Source organism: Salmo salar, chromosome ssa22, assembly GCF_905237065.1.
Source record: "Salmo salar chromosome ssa22, Ssal_v3.1, whole genome shotgun sequence".
NCBI classification, from domain to species: domain Eukaryota; kingdom Metazoa; phylum Chordata; class Actinopteri; order Salmoniformes; family Salmonidae; genus Salmo; species Salmo salar.
In genome coordinates this window covers 14833738-14860946 of record NC_059463.1, presented here as the reverse complement: position 1 = coordinate 14860946, position 27209 = coordinate 14833738, and the positions used below count along the sequence as shown (strand labels likewise).

The 27209-nt window shown below is 43.4% G+C and overlaps 1 protein-coding gene across 21 annotated transcripts in view; it reads right to left on the bottom strand.

Moving 5' to 3' along the window:
* Window positions 1-27209, bottom strand: part of LOC106582854 (forkhead box protein P1-B) — a 213748-nt gene that overhangs the window by 34776 nt on the left and 151763 nt on the right. For 9 of the 21 annotated variants that reach the window (XM_045705053.1, XM_045705056.1, XM_045705054.1 and 6 more), the window contains 4 exons: window positions 23556-23675; window positions 4609-4746; window positions 4274-4363; window positions 592-742 (listed from right to left, as the gene is read on the bottom strand). In XM_045705053.1, the coding sequence (XP_045561009.1) occupies window positions 592-742; window positions 4274-4363; window positions 4609-4746; window positions 23556-23675 (499 nt within the window). Of the gene's footprint in view, window positions 1-591; window positions 743-4273; window positions 4364-4608; window positions 4747-10783; window positions 11236-13528; window positions 13826-23555; window positions 23676-27209 lie in introns of those variants that run through there. The other 12 variants (XM_014166388.2, XM_014166392.2, XM_014166389.2 and 9 more) reach the window with 9 other exon arrangements.

The following is a 27209-nucleotide window of genomic DNA, read 5'->3' as shown; positions in this document are numbered from 1 at the left end:
GAGTTGTTTTTTCAACATAGTTAATCAGCTTCTACCCCCAAACCATAAGACTGGTGAGAAATTAATCAAATGGCCACCGGACTATTACATTGACCCCCCCCCCTACATTTGTTTGTACACTGCTGCTACTCGCTGTTTATTATCTATGCATAGTCACTTTACCCCTACCTACATGTACAAATTACCTCAACTAACCTGTACCCCCGCACATTGACTCGGTACCGGTACCCCCTGTATATAGCCTTGTTATTGTTATTTTATTGTGTTACTTTTAATTATTATTATTTTATTTTTACTTTAGTTCATATTTAATAGTAAATATATTTTTTTACTTCTTGAACTGCACTGTTGGTTAAGGGCTTGTAAGTATGCATTTCACGGTAAGGTCTACACTTGTTGTATTCGGCGCATGTGACAAATAAAGTTTGATTTGATACTGTAGTCAAGGCAGATTTAGTATGATATTTCGTTGGAGTAGAGTGCGTCTAGGGTATTTTAGCGTTTGTGTGTTTGTGGGGGGGAATGCGCTGGGGCAGGTGTAGTCCCCTGTGTGGAGGTGTGCTGTACAGTACAGTAGAGTAGAACACTGACCCTGAGTGAGCGAGTGCAGGGGCAAGGTGGTCTGTCCAGGCTGGATGGTAAGCAGGCCTTGTCTCTGGAGGTTAAGCAGGTGCTGCTGCTGGAGCTGTTGGACCTGCATGAGCTGCTGCTGGAAGGCCAATCGCTGGGCCTGCTGCTGCTGCTGAGGAATACACACACACACACACACACACACACACACACACACACACACACACACACACACACACACACACACACACACACACACACAGAGACACACCATGAGCAAACACACAAACAGGACATGCATGCCCCAGAGCAAACAAAAAGTACATTATATTCATACGGTTTTGGACTGTACATATTGATTGAACACAGAAGCATGCAAATTCTAGTGCGTGTTCAAATATAGGGTAGGCATATGATCCAGTGGACAAACACATGCTGATCATATAGGGCATCCGGTATGCCTAAACACTTGTGTGCTTTTGCACACGTTATGTTCTCTCAAACAGGATACAGTATGTTTGCTCACACGAAAACACACACCTTCTCTCAAACACACACACACACACGCACACACTCCCAATCGAACCACACCACATACACACTCACACATTCAACACACTATGTAGGTTTGTCTGTGCACACTTAAGACAGGTACAGTATGCATCCCTCTCCCTTTTAATTAACGAGGAGTCAGGAGGCAAATGACAAACAATGAAACAACATAGTTAATCATTCATAATAAGAGCCACAGGATTTTAATTACACCCATTCATAATTCAGCAAACAACGTGTGACTAAATCAAAGTGTTTAATAGCCACACCGGCTAGTCTCACAACTCTCTCAGGCGCGGCACTGAGCTTGAGGAGGGGTTTCTTCCCTCCCAGTGCAGGAAGTTGATTTGAATCATAGAGCGAGTGAAGAACATCTTTGTTCATCTTTTAGGACTATGACTACATATAACATTCTGGGAAAGTCAGAGACTATTTTTCCTCGGTCTAGAAAGTGAAAGGTGTAAAGGGAGGGAGTAGAGAGAGAGAGAGAGCGAGAGTGAGAGAGAGAGAAAGAGAGATGTGGTATAGTGTGGTGTAGAACAATAAATAGAAGGAAATGATCTAATATCCCTAATCTTCTTTGAATCAAAACAAATGGGGAGATGTTTAGATAACAGAGGAGGGGAGAGACTGGACATTTAACCCTACCATTAACCCCAGGCTCAGCTTCACCATCGAAATATGGATCATTATTCCTTAAACAACAACTGGAGATAACGATCAATCAAGACAAAGCTCACCTTGTTATTTTTTCTCGGACAGATAAGGACAGCCAAACCAAATAAGCCTGGGAGAGGGCAGGATATTAGGCTGTATATGAGTATACAAGGCCAATTGTCAAGGGGAGTGGGGGGCATTAAAAGCAACCCGGGCTGCCAAGCTGTGCACCACACCCTGTTACCAAACACAGGATACACCACTTTGTTTACGTCTCACAATTGAGTGCATACAAAAAAAGGCCTCGGTGCAACGCTGCCGTCAGGTCACCGGCCTGCGACTCAGAAACCGCTGAAATAGCCTGATAAAATGCCCCCCCCTCCCGTCCCGGTCTGCCTGTCAAAGGTCTACCGGGCTTCCTTTCCCCTCCCCTCGTCTCCCCACGCCCAGCCTCTGCTCCACAGCTCAGTAAAAATAAAGGCCTGAACACACACAGTACTGTACACTACACTGGTCTGACGTGGAGAGGCCTTCTCATTACGTTAGTCTGATCAGGATTATGTCGTGTCATATTCATGGACTAGCATTTAAGCATGGGCTCGGTGAGAGGGTGTATTCATGAACACCTATTTCTATGGTTTATGTTCTAAACTATACGGAGCATATTTGATGAAGAGCTCACTGAGGTTTCAGTGTAATTAATGAGTGATTCAGCTGGCGTGTGATTCTTCCCATCTTCCCTTTTTAATTTTTATGGGTGTTCCTTTTTCACTACAGTGTAAGAAGTTTCTCGTGTCTTCAATAGGACTCTTCTCTGTACTGTAGCTCCCGTCTGTCTGACAGCATAAGACAAAGATGCTAATGGTACTACGGGGGCGGGAGTTCACAGAGAACAATGTCTTTCATCAGTGCCCTAAATAAATATAGGGTGGCTTTTAAAAATGGGAGAAATTAAATGAATTTAACTCGCGCCCCATCAGATTTCTTTCTTGTGGTCTCATCAGCTGACAGCAGCTCCTGTGCTCTCCCAGCGTGCAGACACATTAAAACCCCCCGGCTCAATAGACCAAATAAGAGGTTAACAAGAAGTGGCACGAGGGAGAGAAAAATACAGGCCCTGACAATTGATACAGAGTGGCAGTGGCAGCCCTTTATTGTCAAGCTTCAAATATAAAGTTAAAGATCTTTGAAAAACTAAATTTTGATGTCTTTAAAATAAAAGAGGCACAAAGCAACAACAGGGGGTTATTGTCTGCTAGCCACGGGGGAGTCGCGGCGCAATTCTTATTCTGTGTTTTGATGGCTGCAGCAGCTAGAAATGCGATTGGAGGGGGGGGGGGGTGGAGCACATCGGAGAGCAGAAGGAGAGCCTCTCGAGGCTGCATCCATTTCCTGTGATCATACATAACACGCTTCAAAAGTTTTTTTTTGGTTTTTTTGACTCCGTTCAGCCGATCAATTACACCTCCTTCTGACTAGCACCCCCCCCCCTCCACCCGCCCAGTTCAAGTCATGTGTACATCAGATGCGACTTGGTGACAGGCCCTATCTGAGGAGCTCTGCTGTCACGTTGATTTATGGGAGCATCACACCACAACTTGTCCAAACTGAAGCCTGCAGTTCATTAATTAGAGAGCTGGGACTTTGAAGTCGGTACCTCAGACAGTGTGTGTGTGTGTGTGTGTGTGTGTGTGAGCGTGTGTGTTTGTTCATTCACGTTTGTGCGCGAGCGTGCGTGTGTTTTTAACATTTGGCTTAATTTAGATCCTTTTTCTTCACCCTCCCCAAACGTGGCTCTCAGAAGGGGAAAGGGAGAGAATTCCTTGATTGTCTTTGAATTTCTTTTGACCGCACAATAATCATTCCTTTGTCCAGAGTGATGCCTGTATCCGCGAGTCATTAACACGCATTGAGCCACCGCTGATGAGCCAGGGGAAAAAAAAGAGAGCGCGGGCAACAAGGCTGGGAGCGGTTCCCTGCACTGATATCTCACAACTACACGCATTCGCTCCAATCGCTGTTTCCATGCTAATTACCAAGGAAGCTTTTCCGATTTATAGGCCCTTTCTTTTCCCCTTCCTTTTGATTATTGGCTACAAGGGGGCTCAAATGAAGGGCACACTTTGTTGTAGGACACTTGTTTACTCGAGAGAAAAGAAGAAAAGAAAAAAACTGCACAAACATTACTTTCACTGCCTGAGCAGCAGTACGAGCCCCAGTCCCTGGAAGGAGAGGAATCATCACTATACTTGGTTTATAAAGTTATTACTGGATTTGACCCAGAGAGCCTGACATGCTAATCAGAAGCATGAGTGATTATTTTGCAGTATTTCTTCTTCTTCTTAAAAACCACAGCCTCTGAACAGATGGCGAGAGGGAGAGAACAAATGCCTTCCATGCTCTGCGCTTTTCTGAGACTCTTACTGCCGGGGCACCATGTGAGTTGAGTAAGGCGGTGGTGCTGATGGTGATGACGTCAGCGTAGTGAGCCTACCTCTTTACTCTGCGTGCCCGCATGCTGCTGCTGGAGGAGCTGGAGGTGGAGCTGTTCCTGCTGCTTCTTGTAGAACTCTTGGAGTTGCTGCTGAAAAAGACATGGGAGCTACGTCTGAGTGAGAGTTCACCAAGCAATCAATCCATCAGGCCCACTGCTAAACTCAGCAGTGGGCCGTGGGATACTTTCAACACTCTGGCTGTTCTCTATTTGGTACAGTCTCATGTTCAGAGGGAATGCTAGTGCCCTGTCGATCTTTCCCTTTTCTATGGTAGTTGGTGTGGGGATGTTGATGTGTTCTATGTACTGTGTGTGTGTGTGTCCTATGCGTTCACCTGTTGTAACATGAGGGCCTGCTGCTGTTGCAGGAGCACCTGGAGCTGCTGAGGGCTCAGCACCTGCTGCTGGAGGATCTGCTGCATCCGCTGGGGAGTTATTACCTGGGGTGTCATCATAGCCACTGAGACTGGAACCTAGAAGAGATGCACAGAGGACAGATCAGTCACTAACCTGGTCTATGAGAGAGACAGTGGTACAGCAAAAGACATGGCCAGGACACATGCTTTATAGGATTAGATGACCACAGCAAAGAAAGGGAACTGGAGGACAAGCATGTCACTAGTTAACACAGCCACAAAGTCAAAATGATGTCTAAACCCCACCTATTGCTACAATTTCTATTCTTAAATACTGCTAACCTTATGCCTAAGCACAAACGTAAATTAAATGTTAGAATTTTTATGATCTAGCCATTTTGACTTTGTGGCTATGGTAACTAGGGACAACAGGACAACAAGCGGAGATGGTAAAGACTACAGCAGGTCAACCAGACTAATTGTCAGGGGCTAGACACACTGCAACAGCTACTCAAAAGAGACAGCTAAGGATGGCCAAGCCACTCAACCCCTCTGGTCTGTACTGGATAAATCACCAGGAGTGTCATCACAGCTAGAGATGCTACACCCCCTGAGCTGTAATGACACGTGACAGCCAGGCCTGCAGTAAAGCCTGTGGAGAATCTACTACAGGCTCTGACCTTGAGCACCACAGCCCTCTCCAGAAACACACACCTAGCACACGGCTGTCCAACGGTTGATTGCTTCTGTTTTGATGCTTTCTCAAGCTGATCATTTGGGGTGATCTGCAAACAGCAGAACATGCAAAGATAGCGCCGCGCCGCGCCCCCCCAATCCCCCCCCCCACTGTAGGCTACAATACATATCTTTTGTACATATGAGAGCATTTCATTAGAATATTGTCAACAGCAATTTATTTAACGTACAAATAAAAAAGCTGGCGCCATGCCTCGAGGAGGGCTCACTCTGACACGGGCCCTTAACTAACTCCAACAAAAAGGTGTGAGTGGATGACTCTTCAAAACAAGTGATTTGTTATGACAATGAGTGAGCCCCACAGTTGTCAGGCTGCCTTAATTGCTCCGGTGGCATTGTGACTTCCCAGAGTGTCTGGATGCTGCCACTCATTGCTATGATGTGCGATACCATTAAAAGCCCCTTTCGCTGACATTTTAGTGACAAACAGCTACCGAGATATATTTAATAGCGTCTCACATTTGCAACTGTTAACATGCCGCGCGGTGTGTGTGTGTGTGTGTGCGTGTGATTGTGTGGTAAAACTGTGCTCTGCGTCTCTGAGGCTAATGTCGCCCGGCTGATAGAGCGGACATTAGGGGTGACAGTCTGTCTTCGCCAAGGTTACCCAAATTGTACCGCGTCCTCATTGCTAATGACGGCCCTTTGAATTTTTCATGCATCTCTGAATGTAATGTAGCTGTTTAGAATCTATCTAGCAGGTGGGGTGTTCTCTGACACCTGCATGCATATCACCTTATTCCTTTTCCACATTGGAACATAAAACAAAACCAAAACGGGTCATAATGAGCAGCTTGTACTCCCACGGCGCTGGAAAGGGCAATAGTGTTAAACAGGACACTGTGGCGCTGACGCTCTCAGTAAACTTCATTGAGAGGTGCTCCGCGCTGCGTTACGCGATTAGAGTCGTTTTGTCCTCCTGTAGGGGAAACTCGCGGAGGTTTTGCTCCACCCAAGACCCAATGCACTTAACATTTCTCATTTTCAATGCGAAGCGGTGAGAGGATGAAAATGCAATATTAATTCCTCCCGTATTACGTCTTAATATGCAGTTCAGCTTGACTTTTTCATATGGCTTGTCCTGTCATTTGCATAGCCAAGGCTCCCGTTCCTAATTTCACAGTCATTATACACTGATGTCCTTTTTTTCTCAGCATCACTAATTTTGATGAACTATTTTGAAGGTCAACCAGGCAGCGTGTCTCGCTACAGTATGAGCTCTCTACGTGATGCGATAGATATAGACCTGCCGTAAAAAATAAAAAAAAAGAGCCTCAGCACCACTGACAATTACCTCACACACCAAGGATAAATAATAATGGCTCTTCTTTGATGTTTTATATTAAATTACATGAGGGAAACGATCTACTTTAGATTTGACATGCTCTACTTTACGGGCAGTAAACGCAGCCAGGGTTATTTTCACATGTATTTAACCGTTTTTATTATGCATCTTCAATAGTACATGTTTTATAGAGTCTAACGTAGAGATCCAGTGCAGAGAAATAGAATTAACACAATATTTTAAACACTTTCACACTTAACTGACAATTCCATTACAAATTGCATTGGAATTTCATTTAATTAATTTCATATTCCCCCCCCCCAAAAAATGACACCTTGAGCAACACATCCTCTGGTTCAGGAAGCTCCACACCTCTCCCTGTCATGATCGCGGGGTCTGGTTCAGGAAGCTCCACACCTCTCCCTGTCATGATCGCGGGGTCTGGTTCAGGAAGCTCCACACCTCTCTCCCTGTCATGATCGCGGGGTCTGGTTCAGGAAGCTCCACACCTCTCCCTGTCATGATCGCGGGGTCTGGTTCAGGAAGCTCCACACCTCTCCCTGTCATGATCGCGGGGTCTGGTTCAGGAAGCTCCACACCTCTCCCTGTCATTATCGCGGGGTCTGGTTCAGGAAGCTCCACACCTCTCCCTGTCATGATCACGGGGTCTGGTTCAGGAAGCTCCACACCTCTCCCTGTCATTATCGCGGGGTCTGGTTCACTGTAACTACTGCTAGACACCCATAGACGGCAGGCAGAGCCCCGGCAAGAGGCTATTACAGCTAACATTTTATTACCCATTACTACTGAGGTCATTAGCAGCGAGAGGGATTGTACGGTTCTTAACCTATTGATCATTGTAACTACTACCATTTAATCCTGTGTTGAACGAGTGAAAATCTGCCTAAGACAGGCAGCTATTGAGGAGAAGGGTGGGAGGGAGCACTTTAAGTGAAAAATATGGCCCTGGCTGGTGTATCATGCCTATTTAACGCAAACACGGGACGCCAGTCTCCATTTAGAACACTCTCCATATGGCACACTCCCTTATCTCTGGTTAACATCAGGACCCCAGATGATTCAAAGAAATATATGTACATATAAAGAGAGTCTGAGGGACAATTCTCTGTCGGTCTGGTTAATTCAAAGAGGACAGGAGAGTTTATAGGAGAGTTTCTTTGAGCAGCTACTTGTACACCAATATGCGGGTGTGAAAAAGAGGACATTCTGGGCATGCCAGAAATAGATGACGTTTATGGATTTCAGTAAGGTGTGGCGCTCTCCAGGTGCCTCGCGTACATAAACATTCAAGCCTGGAACATTCTCACACAGCTGCAGAGTGACTGTAGGCAATATACCAGTGCAGGTCTGCTGGCCAACACACACACACACACACACACACACACACACACACACACACACACACACACACGCACGCACGCACGCACGCACGCACGCACGCACGCACGCACGCACACACGCACGCACGCACACGCGCAATTAAAGTCCATACAGCATGTGAACTCACACATATAGTTAAACATGCAGTCCAGAATCTTTAGCATAACATATTGTACAAATTGGATTCATAACATATCACATGAATTGCCCCTCCAAAAAACGTGATTTATTGGCAGGACGTAACATATCATACGAAATAGACGACACAGAACGCAATTGAAAGGCATAGTACACGGGGACCAATCATGAGCACCACCTTTCCATTGAATGGCTGAAATTCTACAAAAGTTCTGGAGCATCACTTTATACAATATGTAACTACAATGATATTTATAAAAAATACTAAGGCTATTTTTAATCCGGTAAAAAAAACAAATTATTTTTAGTTCTATTTCCTGCTTTCAAAGATGCAAACTGTGACAGCTTAAATTGTCACATATGCCACTGTCCAACGCAAACACAGCAGCAATACCGATCCCTTACTCTCTGTCATTATTATCATGACAGTAACTTACAACAGGTTAGCCACATTTCTAAAATATAATCTATTTACAAAAATGTTTCTGAAACTATGCAGTTTTAGTTGTCTAAGGGACGAGGTCAGCGTAGCAGTCAGCGTCTGATGCCGCGCTGCCTGGAGAACAGAGCAAGAGCGTGTTCAGAGTGAAGGGAAGGCACAGCACAGAGTGATGGGAGCCTCTGCTCTGGTTAGGACTGCCTCCTTCAAAAGACACTAAGCCAACTTCGGGCTTTGTGCGCCACCATCGAGAACAAGCACGGAAATGATATTCTAATGAGGAAATATTGGCCACACATCTGACGACGTCGGACATTCACTGATTCACACTTAATGAAGACCCTCTCCAACCAGCATTCCCCCCCAGAAGGCAAAGGTCAAAGTGTGGTGTGAGAGAGAGAGAGAGAGAGAGAGAGAGAGAGAGAGAGAGAGAGAGAGAGAGAGAGAGAGAGAGAGAGAGAGAGAGAAGCAGATCCAGGCATAAGGCTAGCCTCCCTCCCCCTCCTGGTGATACAGGGGCAATTAAGGAGAATAGAAAGAGGAAAAAGGGGCCAACTTCAATGAGACCATGGCTGATATTAAACTGGCCATGAAGGAACAGGTTAGATGAAAAGGAGAAGAAAAAAAAAATCTAACTTTTATATCTTGCTCCCTGGTGTCATCTTGTTTTGTAAGGACATCAAATAGAATGTAGAAGTAGAAAATAACAAGCCCTTGAGAAATCATAGAACCCAGCCTGTTTGATGCTGTTGGTTTACCTTGGCCTGAGACATTGTAAAAGTAACGGCGCTCCGTCCTGAATAGCATATAATCTCGAGCATGAAAATGTCTCCGAAATGAGGATTTCATTGCATTGAAGTGATGCATGAACATAATTAGCCCTCGACAAGATCGGAATGACACATTTTTTTCATGACTCGTTTAGGTTTATTGAAATATTGAAGGTGGGTAGCGGTATGGAGAATGTGTCAAGCACATTTTCTCTGCTGGGAAAAAAGGGTCAATGAAAGAATATCTGTTTCTTTCATTGTATTTTTGGTGTATTTTTGTTTGTGTGTATTACTATTATCTCTCTCTCTCTCATATATATATATGTATATATATATATATATATATATATATATAAAAATAAAATGTTTATTGTTAAACAATAACCAATGTATGAGGTCCCAGACTACAACATGCATGATGATGAACCCAAGGCAACAGAGCTACTCATCCTGGTTCAGTTAAGCCCTAACTAATTCTTCTCTGTCATCCAAATTCAAGCTGCTTTAAAAAATGTTTACAGTTCAGATAAACAGGATAATCACAGTCACATATTCTCCCCATTTGCTATTTCTATTCTGCGAGGGGATCGAAACGATACGCGGCAACTGTAAAAACAAAACTCAAGATTGCATTTTAATTAACTTTTAAACCACAAACAAACAAGTTTTCAGCAAAGCTTGGCCAGCGTTCCGTAAAACAAACAAACTACACAGAGAAGTGAGCGAGCCTCTTACCCTAACTATAACAGCTGAGCTGCGTGGTGTCGGCTCTTTCCCACACTCAGGGAGACCTCCACTGCAGGTGCCCACTGCTGAGCACAGAGCAGAGGGCATGGTCCCCACCCTGACACACACACACTATACACTGTCTCAGGAATTGAGAGGAACAGTAACGTCTCCGCTATTCAAACAGTCATCACACAGCTAAATATGATCACTGGGGGCCATCTCCTGTGGTTGGCTGTAGTAAGAGTATATTACTTAATTAGAGGATGATTTCTTTCAGTGTATTTATGTTCCAATGTATTCACTGATAGAGATACATCTGTATTGCACAAAGATTATGTGCACTAAAATGATGTGATATAACACAAATTATGACACTACACCTGTGTACAATTACGCAAGTTATGTTTTGAAGTGAGTGACTTCTTAAAAAATGTAAAACACTGAAATCCAGCAAAGTTTATAACACAAATTATTCTTTTTTTTTTTTTAATGAGGGTTCCAGTTTCCATTTTCACTGATAACATCTCACACGTTCTGACATTTCCCTTACCAGGCAAGTTTGAAACACGTTACAAAAATAGAATATGTGATGACAACTCTACTGCCTACAATAGCACCATTCACCATCCCATTCACCTTGTCGTAGACCTGGCGCGTGCGTCCCCACCCAACACCAGAACCCCCTCTTCGGTTCTCTTCCCGCGTCCCTCTGTGTGCGTGATTTATGGTTTACCAGCTCAGCACCGTTACGCAACACTGCGTGCCTTCAGATGCATTATTTGAGTCAGTTGAGATTTAATTAAGATCACAGCCTTTAAAATCCCCTTCAAATGAAAATGTACCCAAAGACAATGCCTGACGTCCTCATGCAGATTGTTTCCATACTCTGCACACCGGCAACGCAAGCCTAATCCTTGTTTCCATGACGGCAGACAAGAGGCCACAAATTGTGTTGCTTTTTTACGCCGGCTTGTGTTGTTGTCATCTTTTGTGAGTCAGAAAAACCATGTGGCCAATTAATAATAATAAAACGGGAGAAGTCAGCAGCTGGCTTACAGTATGTGTGAAAGCCTTCCAGAGATAGAGATCCAACACGTATGCCGCTGCTTATATCTGGGTACTGCCTACTGAATTATTCCACACCTACTTTGACAAATAAAGCATTTATTTTTTTCTTTGAGGAGCCCAGCAGCAATCAACACAGTATCACATAATACGTTCTAGTCGTGCAGGACAATTGTCAAATATAGGCTCGTTATACTTTTTTTTGACACCCATCACTGTCTATACACCATTTAATCATACTGTTAACTGACTATCTCTACCCATGAAATACATAACATCTTGACTTCATCCGCCTATCTGAAATAGAGGCACGCTTTGAACAAGCGCGCTGAGCAGTAATGCACCTTGAAACTGAACAAAAGCTCTTTTCAAGTCAAAACGTTCCTCAATCCAGCGAGGAGTCAGCAGCAACAGCAGAGAGCAGCTGGTGGTTTTCTATATCATCGCTAAACTATTCCCCCCTCACTCACTTCACACTGCAAAGCAGTGGCCAGTCCTGTAAAGGATATCCCAGAGCGCTGTGGGCTCTCGCTGGCCCCGTGCCCCCCTCTCTGGGTACAGGGTAATATCTGGTTGCCTACAGTATGTCATGGTTTAGAAATGACAGGTGCTGGCAGCCTCTCGCCTTGACAGGCCACTGGACAAATAACGGCCCTGCCTGAAAGGGCTAATGCACTACTAATGAACAATAAATCAACTTTGATTACAAACTGTCAACCTAATCAGCTCGCACTCCAGCTCTCCCAAAATGCAGCCCCAGCCCGGCCGGTGCAGCTGCACAGCATTACGGTGCACACTGGCTGTTTAGACTTTACTTTCCTCACATCTAATGTGTACCTCCACCGGCCCTTCTCTGCCAGACACCTTCAGCCACTCTGCACTCTACCAGCATGACACACTACGCTGCTGAAAGCTCCCTCCCAACGCCAGGGCTCCTCAGACACAGTCTGGTGCTCAGTACAAACATGGCAGAGGGGGTAGAGGGTAAAAAACACTAGCCTTAAAAGTGAGGAAAACGGGGGTCTTTTCAAAGCATGCATTAATATATTAATTGAAAATGTCGTTTTGGAAGACTCTGGAGGCTCTCACATCATTAAAAGTTAAACCAGCACCACAAAGTCAATAACTGTCTTCAGTCTAATACCTAAGGGGTGTTTCGTGGGGTTCAAATGTACCACCAGGGAAATAGGGGGAAGTTGGTGTAGAGGGGTTGAACTTCACCACTCATTTCTATTCCCCACCTCCTTTACAACACACACACGCGTGAGCACACGCACACAAAACAACTTTTCAGGAAAACTGTCGCTGCTGACATTTAGAATGATTGAGTCGGGCTAAAATGGTTACGTAGTGACGACGTCAAATGTAGAGTTATGCCTCCCTCTCCCTTAATTTCAAGTGACAGAGTGAGGAGAGGATCAACCCCCCCCCCCCACCCCCATCACCTCCCTCACTTGACAGGAATACTGTCGATAGCCTGGAGAGAGAGCCAAGTCTGAATGGCACACACACACTCACACACACACAGCTCACAAACACACACAGCTCAAAAAACACACACAAACTGTGAATATTTCATGTAACACTTTTACACTAAACAACAACAGCAAGCGCTAGTGAAGCTGAGGGCTACATGTACCTACTACACACTGGGATGTATAATATACTAAATACTAATATGTAATAAACAACTTCAAGTCTAAAATAGAAACATGCCCCACTGCTTTTCCTAGAACTTTCCATATTTCAACAACACGTACTGAAGTACCAGATCCTGATTATCAGGTTAGTACAGTGTCAGTACTGTAAACAAAACCAACACAACTGGAATATTTACTACAGCATACAGTATCTAAACTGGCATAGGAGCAACTTCATGTATAGTGAAAGTTAATGTAAAGCGTTAACTCCATGTAAAGTGTAACTAAATACACAAACAAATAAACCAAACACTTAAAACGTTTCATTTGTTGAAGCACATTTCAGCAAAGGGAAAATCTCGATCTCTGAATGGCATCAGCAACTAACAGCAGGTAAACACATATCTTTAAAAACACAGCTTCTCCCCACAAATCACACATGCCTGTAGTGTAACAGCCTTCAGGGCAAGCCTGTACTCTGTCCTTATCTACGGAACACACTAAAACCTGGATCTGTTCTCCCCTTAAACAAACTGCATGATAAAATGAACCAATTACAATGATAGAACAACAACAGATAGACAAAAGCCCTGTTTTCTTTTCCCTGGACAAATTAAATTGTCAAGTTTTACACAAGAAAGCTGGCAAAATTGCAGAATCAATCATATTGACAAACCTGACAAACTCCATTTAGCTGGCAGGGTAAACAGAGAGCTGGGCCGTGCAGTGTGGAGTGGAGCGGAGAGGAGCACGATGGAGAGAGAGAGAATGAGAGGCAGGAAGGCAGGCAAAGAGGCAGGCGGACACTGCTGTGCTGTGGCGTCTCCAGCCTTCCTCGGGATACAGACAGATTGCACGCACAAGGTTGCTCCCTGGCTGACAAGATAAAAAACTATCCAATCAACCACGCCCTTCTCCACCAATCACAACCAGCCCCCTAAACATAATCAATTCAAATGGCCTACACAATAGGGAGCCTCAGGCCGAGCTGCAGGTGAAACCATGCCTTTGTGTGGGGCCCCTTTAAAAAAAAAAAAAAGCCACAGTTGACGGCTGTTAACCCTTTGACCCATGCTGAAACTCCGGCCGCGCTATTGAAACAATGGACGTCTGAAGAAAAGAGGCCCTTTAATTAAACAACAGATAAGTAAACACAGCTATCCAGCTGAAAGAAAGAATCTAGCCTGCTATGAGACGCTTTATTGTTCTGGTAAATGGAATTGTTTACAGCGCCAGGACAAAGAGACAAACTCATTTTATATTCTGATAACAACAAACAGCCAACAAACAATTGAGATGCTTTGTTGTTTATTTTTTTTGGGGGGGACAATACCATACACAAACATTTCATTCTAAAATAAATGCTTTTTTATTATAAATGTGTTTGTTGATTATTTTAGTTTAGTTTTTTTAAGTTTGTGTGCACTTAGTAAGAAACTGCTTTTCCATTGACCCTATCACCACTTTCTTTTTCCAGGGGATCTTTAAAGAAATGTTGCCCTTTGTGTCTAAATTGTAAACGTAAGCAATAAACTCGATGTACTCTTTGATGACACTACAAACTACTAAAACCATTTGTCCTAATACTTCACTACACAACAGATAGTACTACCTTTGGTAGTATCACTACTACTTAATCACGATAAGAGGAATTAGCTGTCATAATATCATCACATGGATAAACACCCATGTGCACCTAGTATATAAAAGAGAAAACAGGTGAACAGGACTCTGCCCCCTACTGGATATGTATGAACTGCACAGGCGAGAGATAATAGAATTTGAAAACACGTCTACATGTATTTTTCCTGGTTTTGAAATAATGATATTTAAATCGTGATAAATAGGTCTGTATTGTCTGATAATACACTTAATCAATTCAAGCCTGTTTCAGATGTGCCATAACTATGGAATACTTCAGACATTAAAATAATACTTTAAAATCAGGATTAACACACAACTCAGCTAATTACCATGTCAGTAAACACAAAAAAAGAAAAACATGGCCATAACAAAACTGCTCATATCAATGTCTATAAAAGTTTGTCTGAGGATGAAGGCTCATGGAATACATTCCAGTTCACAAATACACTGGTAAACCAAACACAGCCCGTACTTAACAATCCATTACATTCATCTGCTAATAACTAACAACAAGCTTTGCTAAGACGGGTGACCTATATCAATTATTGACTGGGAAACCTCAAGTGTCAAAAGTGACAATTCCAATACATATCTTAGTGAATAATTAAGTAGAAGAAAAAAAAGCTCTTTATTTTCTTTCTCACGCACGCACGCACGCACGCACGCACGCACGCACGCACACACACACACTGGTATCGGCTCTGGGCACACTCTTCTCCCCAGTATCTCCCTGGAGTTGCATGTCGGCATATTCTCAATAAAACACCTTCTTAGCAGTAATAGGTCACTGTTCTCATTTCAATGCTCCCAAAGGCCTCATGATAAATTTAGCAGATATACAGTTCAAGCCTCCCCTCTCTCCCCCTCCCACTCTACTCTTCTCCTCCTCTGCCTGAGCCTGCACTGTATACAGTAATTACACATATGTAACGATGAGATACATATAGATTTTTACAAACACATTTTATCAACACAGAGGATCATCAATATCCTTGAGCTTTCAGTTTTATGCGTATGACACAGTGAGGAGATGACATAATAAAATACTCAATTTCCTGCCTGAGTTACAGTGAAAGTATGAGTTAACGTCTGGTGTTCTGACTAGGGATTTGTTCTGGGGTTAAAGACGATGACGCAGTTCACGTTACACAGCTCCTATTAATAAACAAAGTGGGAGAATACATTCCTTCTAAGCCATATCAACGTTGGTATAATACATACAGTATCTAGATATATCTAACTCATTTTACAATTCAAATAAAAATATAAACTGTATACAAAACCTTTTTCCTTATACTGAAAAAAATTTTGTAAACTTAACTTTAATCATGAGAAAACAAACATTGTTGGGGTTCCCTCTTGTCTGAGAAAAGTAAATCATAGTTTACAGATCTAGGGGCCGGTTGCACCAGTTGGTCATAAGTGGGTCGTAACTTTACGTCCAATGTAAAATGTGATCTATGCCAGACCTAAAAATTATACGTTGCAGGAGAAAGAGAGAAAAGCGAAAAAAGCGGCAATAGTACTGTTTGTCCATCTTGAGATGCCGTAGCCTCAAAATAGTCAGTACTAATGAAATCTGTCATTCATTTTCGCATTTGTGTCAATAAGAATTTACATCTAACTACGATGTCTTCTGCAGTATTTCTCAAGTGAAAACATTTGCATGAAAATAATTAGTCTCTCGCTGAATGACAATAAAAACTTAGTTGAAGATTCCTTACTGTTGACCAATCACCAACGAAGGGGCATAGACTTCAGCTACTGACTTCGGCCAAATAAACCTTTGCCGAAGACGAAAACGAACTGTTTCGGATGGGAATGCGGACTCCTTTAGTCACGCCTGTTTAGGGTTGCAAAACTACTGGTAATTTACCGAAGTTACCAGAACTTTCGGTAATTTTGTTAATTAAAAGTTCATCTGAACTTGAAAAACCAAACATTTTTATTCATATATAATGTTTTTTTTTTTTTTTTTTTATATATCTGTGTCCATATTGTCCATGAGTGTTTAGTGGATAGACCATATTGAAAAAAGCATCTAAATCAACGATAGCATTATTTTCAATTAACTCTGCAACTCTCCAAATATTGTATTTTTTCACAACTGCCACCGATTTGGCGCAAAAACATTTACAACAAAGACATATTATTGACATTATACAAAGGATATTTCATGCTGAAACCCTCATATTAAACACCATTGGTATTCCCTAAGTTGATGGTTTATATTTAGGATAATGTTTTACAGCTTTGTCATTCTATATATACTTTTTTTGACAAAAAATCTTATTTGATGATTGTATATATTTTACATGTGATAAGGCTACACAGAGGTCCAGAGATAATTACAGACACCCCAAAAGGCCACTAGATGTCATGTGATAAAATTCCCCTCAAAAACTTAAGTTACCAAACTTCTAGTAGTTTACTGGTAAACTTTGAAAGTTACCAGTAACCTATGCCTGTTACACTGTGTTACAAGGATTTATTGTGTTATTGGTTTGGATATTTACTTTTCATTTCAGGCATTGAAGAACACATTGTTAACTCAGGAGATTTGTGGTCTGTATTTGATAAATATTTCCTGAGGTGATATGCCAGCCAGCATAGGGCGAAGTTTGTGTTTCTTTGTGTTCTGTCTGCTGTGGTTTTCGCTTAGTCAAAACAAGAACATCTGCAGCGATGTGCAACATTAATTTAGGGGGTGGGGAAATTTTGTGCTGTATTCTTTCGCGATTGATTCATATAGAGTTATTTTGAATCAGACACTATATTAAAGAAGTACAGCACCTTACAATGACATTTTATTGAGGGAAAAAACAAATCCTATAGTTGAATGATGCCAAATGGAATGAGCAGTCAAATAGTCATCTTTATCAAACAGTATTATGTCAACATGGTAAAAATACTTAGTTTGAGTACATTTTGGGCACTCGAGTGCATCCGTGCCAAGTATTTGGTATCCAGAAACAAGTCATAGCTACATGAATTACCAGGGCGTGGACTATAAACACGTACTCTTCAGTGCCCAAAACGAATATAAGTATCTATGGTGTGTCATTCAATTCGGAACATCTCTCATGCATGTTTTCAGGAATGTACACCCCCTCTAAAGACCATATGAGTAAAACAAGGTGAGTAGATAACACTAACTAAAACTATCTGTGTACACAATAGGCCTGATTTTAATCCTGCGAAGCATGCTGGTCAGTTAAGCGTCAGTTATAGTCATCAGTTAAGAATGCTCATCAGTTATCGCCTTGGTCTTGGAATTCCCTCCAAGCCAACTTAAAACTCCAGGACCTGAAGTCCCTAGAGGAGTAAAAAAAAAAAAAAAAAAAGTACAATTGGATAGTTGTGAAGCTCTGACGCTTGACCTATTGCCCTCGGATGTTTTCTGACTTGTGTTCGTTACTGACGTACTGCTTATTGTAATGATGACATTTTCATCTAGTTGATGTCATGTGCCTGATTGTCTGATACTGATGTGTTGATGCTGCTGTCATGGTCTAGGTCTCTCTTGAAAAATGGATTTTTATCACAACGAGACTAACCTGGTTAAATAACGGTTATGATAAATGTAGAGATGCATGAGATACTTGAGTGGATGTTTTTTTTATATGGATATGAATGCTCTGTCCTCACAGTCCATACATCTACCCATTATCCCCCTAAAGGGGGAGTGAATCATTCCAAACAACACATGGCTGTCATCAAGATACTGTGGCGGAGAATGATTTAAAGATACAAGATTTGGGGGGAGGGAGAGACGGGGATAGAGCTTGAAGGGAAACATCAGGCCTCAGCATAAAAAGCTCCTGAAAATGGCAGTGTGACTGGAGTCAGGCCGACAGTCATCGGATGGCTGAGGCTTACTAACAGGCTGGAACAGACTGCCTGGAAATACAAGGGATGACTTCATTCTGACCGAATTATCCAAACCTGTTTCTAATATATACAGTACACATAATACATTTTTACAATATGACAAGAAAAACAAGCGGTGAAAAAGACATCCTGATCCCTGGTTACACATGGATGCAGGGATCAGCGTTGGGTTGATCATTCCTGGCGAATTAAATCACCTCAAAGCAAGAAAGACATCAAATAAGAATTCATTACCACATCACCTTGAGAGCTTTTACAAACACAAAAGGACAGAGACATCACTTACATACACACCCACAGACATATGTGATTTGATTCTGGACCTAAAAAACATCTTTAACTGTGCTGTTGAACATGAAAAATATTAATTTCTCTAATAACACAGTATCTGTCAGAACATTCCCATTTCAATCCCAGTTCAAAACAAGGAGTAGACCTAGTCCCTGTTTACTGACCGTTGAAAGGAGTATCCAACCACACTGGCCTTGATCGTCTGAACCCGAACATGTCTGTTTAAAACGGGAAACCTGGCTCATTTGGGGTCCACACCTTGGGCGCTCATCACAGAGTGGATGCGCTCACCTCCATTGTCCCGTTATCTCAGCTGGCCTTCCTGTTTGGGCAGGGGGCCAAAGTGAGCCGAGCCCGGGCTCATTGTCGCCTCGCCCGCCACCACGGATAGCACTCTGGGCCACAGGGCCGCTGGGCTGCGGGAGGGAGCGCCTCGGAACGCCGCCTCTGATCGCCGCCTCTGATCGCCTCAGACCCCTGGCTGAGGTCCAGCCGGCAGGCCCCGGCCCGGCAGCCTAATGACTTACAGCTTGGCGCGCTGTAGTGTGCATGTGTCAGGACAATGCCATGGGTCTACTACAAAAAACAGAAGTAGAGAAAGCCAGGGGCTTCTCATCCCCTGTCAGATTGAGATTTGGCCCCTGCATTCTGTCACACGCTGCCCCAAAGACAACAAATGAAGGATATGAGCGGCGAAGGGGAGGCAGAATTTAAAAGGCTTTCTTCATGTAAAACTGAAAAGATTAACTTTTGACCTGGAGATGCCCTCTGTGAGACTGTGCACAATGGTGTATAACAGAGATTGGGAGAGACTGAAAGAGATAGAGAGAGAGATACAGAGAGAGAGAGAGAGAGAGAGAGAGAGATACAGAGAGCGAGAGAGAGAGAGAGATAGATAGATAGATAGATAGAGATATAGAGAGAGTGAGAGAGATACAGAGTGAGAGAGAGAGATACAGAGAGAGAGAGAGACAGAGAGAGAGAGAGAGAGAGAGAGAGAGAGAGACACACAGAGAGAGAGATAGAGAGAGATACAGAGAGAGAGAGAGAGATACAGAGAGAGAGAGAGAGAGAGAGCGAGAGAGAGATACAGAGAGAGAGAGAGAGAGATACAGAGAGAGAGAGAGAGAGAGAGAGCGAGAGAGAGCGTAAGATTTTCACCTGGATTTTTTCTCTCCATATTTTGCCAATTTCTGAAGAATAACAAGCACTGCTCCCTTGACATCACGAAAATGTTCAACGCAAAATTGATGAGAGGATGTTGACAAGATGACCTATCAGACGAATCATGATCATTTCATTTAAATATAAAGGAAGCCAACGCATCATTTCAGTGAACAGAGGAAGTCAGGAAACCATAAAAAAGCTGTTTCTCTTTTCTTGTTTTCCGTTTCTCACAAGCTTCAAGGACTCAGCTTCAGTAGAAATATGAAAAGAACTGATCTTTACATGTTGCTTTCAGAGAACACGCAAAGATTCAACAAGGGATTTTTTTTCTGTAGTCTGCCGCCCTATGTGACGCATTTGCCTGTGCTACAAATAATCTGTCTACAACCAAGAATATTATAAAAATACGCCTAATAGGCGGACTGGGCATTTGTCAACCCATTAACATGTTCTGTTTTCAGTCCTAATACACACACATTCTCAGGATTGTCTTTTCTGAGCTGCCAATACCAGCTAATAAAAGTGAACTTTCTTCATTGAGAGTTCATATAGAGAACCATGGATGGTTTTCAGCCTACCTAACAGTACCTAATGGTACTAGTGACATGAATAATAAATAATGAAGGCCCATCAAGGCCACCATTCAGACCTGGAACAGAACAAGTCTAATCTGGGCATTACACAGATGGCACAGGAACCATGTTGACATAACATCTTCAGCCCAGCTTCATGTCACATAATCCACTGTAGGCGCTGGGTGTCGACCCAGGATGCCTTGCAGCGTGGCGCAGTTAACTGAGCAGGCTCCTAAGAAATGCCACAAATGAGACTCTTTTTTTCCCCCCTTCTCGCTCCACGGTGTGAGTGGACTATCAGCGAGGGTCCGACAGTGTTGTTCCTAATGACCTATTTCTCCACTCCTGATCCTGCGGCTGGCATAATTAGTTACCTGGGGCCGCAATCCAATTTGAAGTGATGACAAGAAAGTGATCCATGAAAAAGTAATAAGTTAAATCCAATTTCAGCCAGCCTCTAATTAAATGCACATGGAACTAATGAGTCAAACCCTACCATTTCACTGATAATGCTAATTAGCGAGGTGGGAGTTGCTTGCTCTCGTCCCGCGCCACTGTAGGTGTGAAGCGCGAGGTAAAGTGGCATGGACTCTTTTAATTACATGTGTCAATTCTGTCAGTAATTTACTCGCTTTTTGACCAGTCAAGTATGTTACGCTGCTCTCCAGCCTGCTAACAGCTGTTTGTATGATTTAGTCTGATTAAAGACCCTGGGTAACTGTATACAAGCAGGACATGCGGCATCTTGTCTACAAGTTTCATGGGGGGGGGGGTTTGGAGATGACCCCCTCTTCTTGGAGATATAAAACCAAAGAGCCCTTTCATGCTGATCAAGGATTCACCTGCGTGCTTGATTTTTTCTCCCCGCTTCCATGCAGGTCATTTCTTTCTGATGTTTCAGATATTCTGCGCTTCATTATTTTTGACTTGAATAAAATGAATTGGAGTGAGTCACAGAGGTCATGCATCTCTCTCTGTCTAATGGGGAGACTGCCAAGATGAATGGCCCCTCACCGCAGACAGCTAAACACAGCTCTACACATCAGGTGCTTTTCAGGGGTGGCAGCTTACTACACAGCTCATAATTGTTGTATTATGTCTTTTGATGACCTGTTCCAACTCAATACAAAAATCATTATCCCCAAGTATGCTGTGGAGAATGCCAATGTTGTTGCACTAAAGGGGTCTTCTAGTGCTTTCTCTCTGTGTGGGTTTGTCCTTCTGGCTAAAGTGTCTGAATGAAGAAGCTGCTCCACTGCAGGAAGACCAAATATATTATAAACTGATGCACACACACACACACACACACACACACACACACACACACACACACACACACACACACACACACACACACACACACACACACACATTCTGATTATGTACGAACACAGCCATTGAATTTATGTATTTAATTAAGGGAGTTTGTTACTCTGAGATAAATAAACACTTGTGGCTTTTCATTATGACAGTTTCAACATAGGAAAAATTGTACATAGCCTACAACACTACAGAGGAGGCAATTTAGCATTTTATTTAGATAGTATGACCAGCCAGCCTGTGCTCTTCACAAGTACTGGGCAGGGAGAAGAGAAAAAAGGCCCCGGCTCTCTTTTCAATAGCTGAGTGACAGGTTGGGCAAGATCTCTGTATACATTAATAAATTAGAATTTTAATTTTGTCTTTGTCTGCGGGAGATGGTCTAGTACTTCACTACGTACCAACAACTGGCTGTACGCTGGAATCCTCCATGTGGACCCCACTGTTGACCTCTGCTGCACAATTCCCAGCCTGACTCGGGAAACTGTTTAGTTTGATCCTTTCAACTTATTTGAATCCTGACAAATACGCACACAACTGAAAGGTCAGCACAGTCATATTTCATCCGCTGGAGCTATTCCTGAGACATCTGCACAACAAAGAGCCTCTTTCACTACCTGACATTAGACCTAGCTGCAACAATAGCTCATTAAAAAGGGCCTCCTCTGGGAAAGGGGGTATTAAATATTAGATATACACACACATACAGAACAGGCCTTCGTATTAATTACCAAATATGCCCTGAAGTCGTTTGCAATTTCACACTGAAACAAACAACCCCTCCTTGTTCAAACAAAGATACGCATCTGAGGCAGCTGAAACTGCTGATCTGAAATTAACGTAAATATTGCATCAGATACGGATAGCTGTTCCTATTCAAAAGCAGAAAAGATGAAAAATCACAAAGGCTACCCAAATAAATTCCATGCATCCCTCTAATTTTTACCCCCCCACCCCATCCGCACATCCCGTCTGCTCCCTGGTGCCCCCTCCTGCTAGTGGTGAAAACAGTTGATCCTCAATATGAGTGAGAGTGAGTGAGTGTTAGAGAGAGAGAGAGATAGAGAGAGATAGAGAGAGGAGAGAGAGAGCGATAGAGAGCGAGAGAGAGAGACCAAATAGCTCCTAAAGCATGCCCATGCTCAGATCTCTGCTGGAGAGTTGGAACCCTCACCTCATCTTCCCCTCTCTCATCCTTTATCCTCTTTTTTCTCCTCCTTTATCCTTCCTATAAACAGGCCACTCATCCATCTATCACATACTTATCACTGCTACAACAGGTCTTGACCCGCAACACAAATACTGCATGTGTGCATTATTGCCTTGGCTTAAAAAAATAAAAAAATAAAAATAGAATACATAAATATTTCTCAGAAGCTGATTTCTGTGAGTCTAGGCTATATACAATCCTGTCTTTTCTACATAGTAATATCATTAAAGTGTCACAGTCTGAAATGTATGTTGTTGACCACCATTGCAATCCCCACCGACGAACACACAGACACACGAGCGTGGTTGGTCTACAACCGTCACTCGCTCTGCCTCTCTTAATTTCCTGTTTATGCAGGTTGCCTGGTGCATCCCCCCCGACAGACAGAAAGAAAACAGCACACAGTGTACCATAGAAAAGATCAAGAAAGTTCAGCACTCCATTGTTCAACTTAATAAGTGACTTTTACAACCGTCCAACCGCTTGTGTTTGTCTTGAGGTTTACAACCAGGAAGTAACAATATGACAGTTGACTGGTGCAACAGCAAACAATACCGTTTGCATGTTGTTAACATGAAATACTGTATGAGAGTGTGTTGTAGTACCTGTAGACTTGGCTGCTTCTCACTGCCTTTGGGGGATTTTAGACCGGTGCCTTGATGAGGCTGCAGCTGTTGTTGTTGTTGTTGTTGTTGTAGAAGGATCTGTCGAGCCACTTGGAGAGCCTGGAATAGAGATTAAAATGATGGTGGGTTAAAAAAAAGGAACAACATTCAAACTAAAAGCAGATATTTTATTGTGTCTTGGGGCTCAACCGTTTTCTTGAGACCAATCGTAATGCTTTTAACACAACAGATGTAACCCAAACGACAATGTGTGTCACGTCCTGACCAGTATAAGGGTTAATTGTTATTGTAGTTTGGTCAGGACGTGGCAGAGGGTATTTGTTTTATGTGGTTCAGGGTGGTGGTTGTTGTAGAAGGGCATTTGATTTATGTATTCCGGGGTTTTTGGGCACTGTGTCATATTCATGTATTTCTATGTTTAGTCTAGTGAATCTGTTTCTATGTTTAGTTAAGTGGGGTTGGGACTCTCAATTGAAGGCAGGTGTTGTCTCTTTGCCTGTGATTGAGAGTCCTATATATTAGGGTGTGTTTGGGTTTGTATTTTGTGGGAGATTGTTTCTTGTTTTGCCTGTTTCTTGTTTAGCGTGTGTGAGCCTAACGAGACTGTTTTGTTGATTGTGAGTATCGTTGTTTATTATTTTTGGTGTTCACTTTTGAGTTAAATAAACGTAAAGATGAGCATCCACATTCCTGCTGCATTTTGGTCCTCCTTTCCCGACGACAACCGTGACAGAATCTCCCACCACAAACGGACCAAGCAGCAGAAGAAGGAGCAACAGGTGGACTGGAAGGAACAGAAGGAATTCGGTGAGGACCGGGAACGCTACCGGGGTAAACGACTGGCGAGGAAACCAGAGAGGCAGCCCCAATAATTTTTTGGGGGGGGGCACACGGACAGATCGGCGGAGCCGAGGATGGAACCAGAGCTAGTCGGGGGGAAAATGGGAGGTGAGAGAAACAGAGACTATAAAGGAGTTGATGGGTAAATTGGAGGAGAAAAGGATGAGAGAGCTACTATGTTGGTGTTTTAGGCACGACATTCACCCTACAGAGCGTGTCCTAGGGTTGTCACCTGAAGTAGCGTTTATTAATAGTCCTGAGGTGCGTGCTAGCTGTCTGGTGAGGATAATACCAGCACCACGCACCAGGCCTCCAGTTCGTCAGCCCAGTCCGACTCGTCCTGTTCCCGCTCCACGCACTAGCTCTGAGGCGCGTGTTCCCAGGCGGATACCTCCAGTACCAGCGTCACGCACCAGGCTTCAAGTGCGTCAGCCCAGTCCGACTCGCCCTGTTCCCGCTCCACGCACTAGCCTGGAGGTGCGTGTTCCGAGTCTGGCACGTCCAGTACCAGCACCACGCACCAGGCTTCAAGTGCGTCGGCTCAGTCAGGAGTCGCCAGAGCTGCCCGTCAGTCAGGAGTCGCCAGAGCTGCCCGTCAGTCAGGAGTCGCCAGAGCTGCCCGTCAGTCAGGAGCCGCCAGAGCTGCCCGTCAGTCAGATTAAGTCGGTCGGCATTCTGGAGGACAGTAGGCCGGAGCCTGAACCACCACCAGCATAGGTGGGTTGGGGAGGGGGGGTGTAGCACAAGTGCCGTCGGTGACGGCAGCCACCCTCCCTTCCCTCCCTTTAGTTTAGGGGAATGTTTTGTTGTTTTGGGTTTTGTTTATTTATGAGGTGCGTCCGGGGTCTGCACCTTTAGAGGGGGGGGGGGGGGTACTGTCACGTCCTGACCAGTATAAGGGTTAATTGTTATTGTAGTTTGGTCAGGACGTGGCAGAGGGTATTTGTTTTATGTGGTTCGGGGTGGTGGTTGTTGTAGAAGGGCATTTGATTTATGTATTCCGGGGTTTTTGGGCACTGTGTCATATTCATGTATTTCTATGTTTAGTCTAGTGAATCTGTTTCTATGTTTAGTTAATTGGGGTTGGGACTCTCAATTGGGGTTGGGACTCTCAATTGAAGGCAGGTGTTGTCTCTTTGCCTGTGATTGAGAGTCCTATATATTAGGGTGTGTTTGGGTTTGTATTTTGTGGGAGATTGTTTCTTGTTTTGCCTGTTTCTTGTTTAGCGTGAGTGAGCCTAACGAGACTGTTTTGTTGATCGTGAGTATCGTTGTTTATTATTTTTGGTGTTCACTTTTGAGTTAAATAAACGTAAAATGAGCATCCACATTCCTGCTGCATTTTGGTCCTCCTTTCCCGACGACAACCGTGACAATGTGTTCTCGGACTGCAGATGGACAACGAAACAAAACGGACATTATAAAAATGTTTTCCATCCACGCCTCGTTCAAACACATTTCCATAGTCTCCTCTCAACGCACAAACAAGAATCAGTTGACAAAACAAACTTGTGGATAAAAAGGGACAAAAATCAATAGTAACCGGCCAGTGAAAATATTTTTCTGTTGATATGTGGCACTTACAGTAAACAGAAAAAGAGATCGGTGCTTTTTGATCCTCCTCTCCCTCTGTCTGTCCCCCCCCCCCCCACCTCTCCAGAAAGCAAATAAAAGGTTTATTGCTGCTCCAAATATCTGTTAAAGGACACAGCCTTCTCAGTGGAAAACAAAATACAGTGCAGTCACATGTTTATTGCTCCAGCTACTCCCTTTTCCCTTACGATAAATAATCAAACATGCCATCCAGAACAAACAAAGCCGGGGAGCTGGGAAAAACAGTGGTCATGAAAACCACACTGATACCAAGAAAAGCAAGCGCGTGTTCCCACAGTGAGCCGCCAGTCTCACACCTACACCAGTAAAACATCTGAGTAAATAACTGGGCTCATTCTTTCCATGTTCCTCAGACGCTTACTCCCACAATTAAACAAACTTAAACAAACAGTCGGGGGCACATCCAAGCCCATCTCACACAGCAGAGTTATAGTCCTCAAGTCAATTATTTGATAAGCTGGGTTGATTGCCAGACGGAGTCAAATTAAAAGCGGTATGTTGAAGAAGAAAAAGGTGGGAGGTGCTCAGAGGATGTAAGATGGAAAGTTAAAGAAACGTGTGAAAGAATAAGAGGAATGTGTGAAATATTGTATGAAAGTGAAATATCAGAAGGAAGAGGGTATGGTGAAAGAGTTATAGAGAAAGCGGAAGAGAGAGTGATAGGATAAGGAGTTGATCTGTAGGCCTGTTTAAGCTCTATAAAGGAACAGATGAGAGGGGAGCTCAGCTCAGACGCAGGGGCAAACAGCTGTGCGCTGGTCTGTGTGTATATGTTGACCCCTCTCTAACACAGGCCTGTGGGATGACATCATGAGGCAAGAATATGACCACAGGCTACAGAGGCCACTCTCCTGGCGTGTCTCTCTCTCTTTCTCTCTCCCTCTCGCGAGAGGAAAACCTCAAGCCCACACATTCATAAAGATAGTATACCCTTTTCTTGTGACAGAACTCATGAATACCATTTGTATCTCTGTGTCCAGTATGAAAGAAGTTAGAGGTAGTTTCCAGAGCTAATGCTAACGCTAGTTAGGAATTGCGCTAACACTAGCTAGCAATGGTACTAGCGCTATTTACTGCACACAGAGACATAAAATGGTATCTATGAGTTCATCTGACTCTGGGGAAGTTGATAGAGGGCCTCACTGCCAAAATCCCGAAGTATATATTTAATGTGCAACA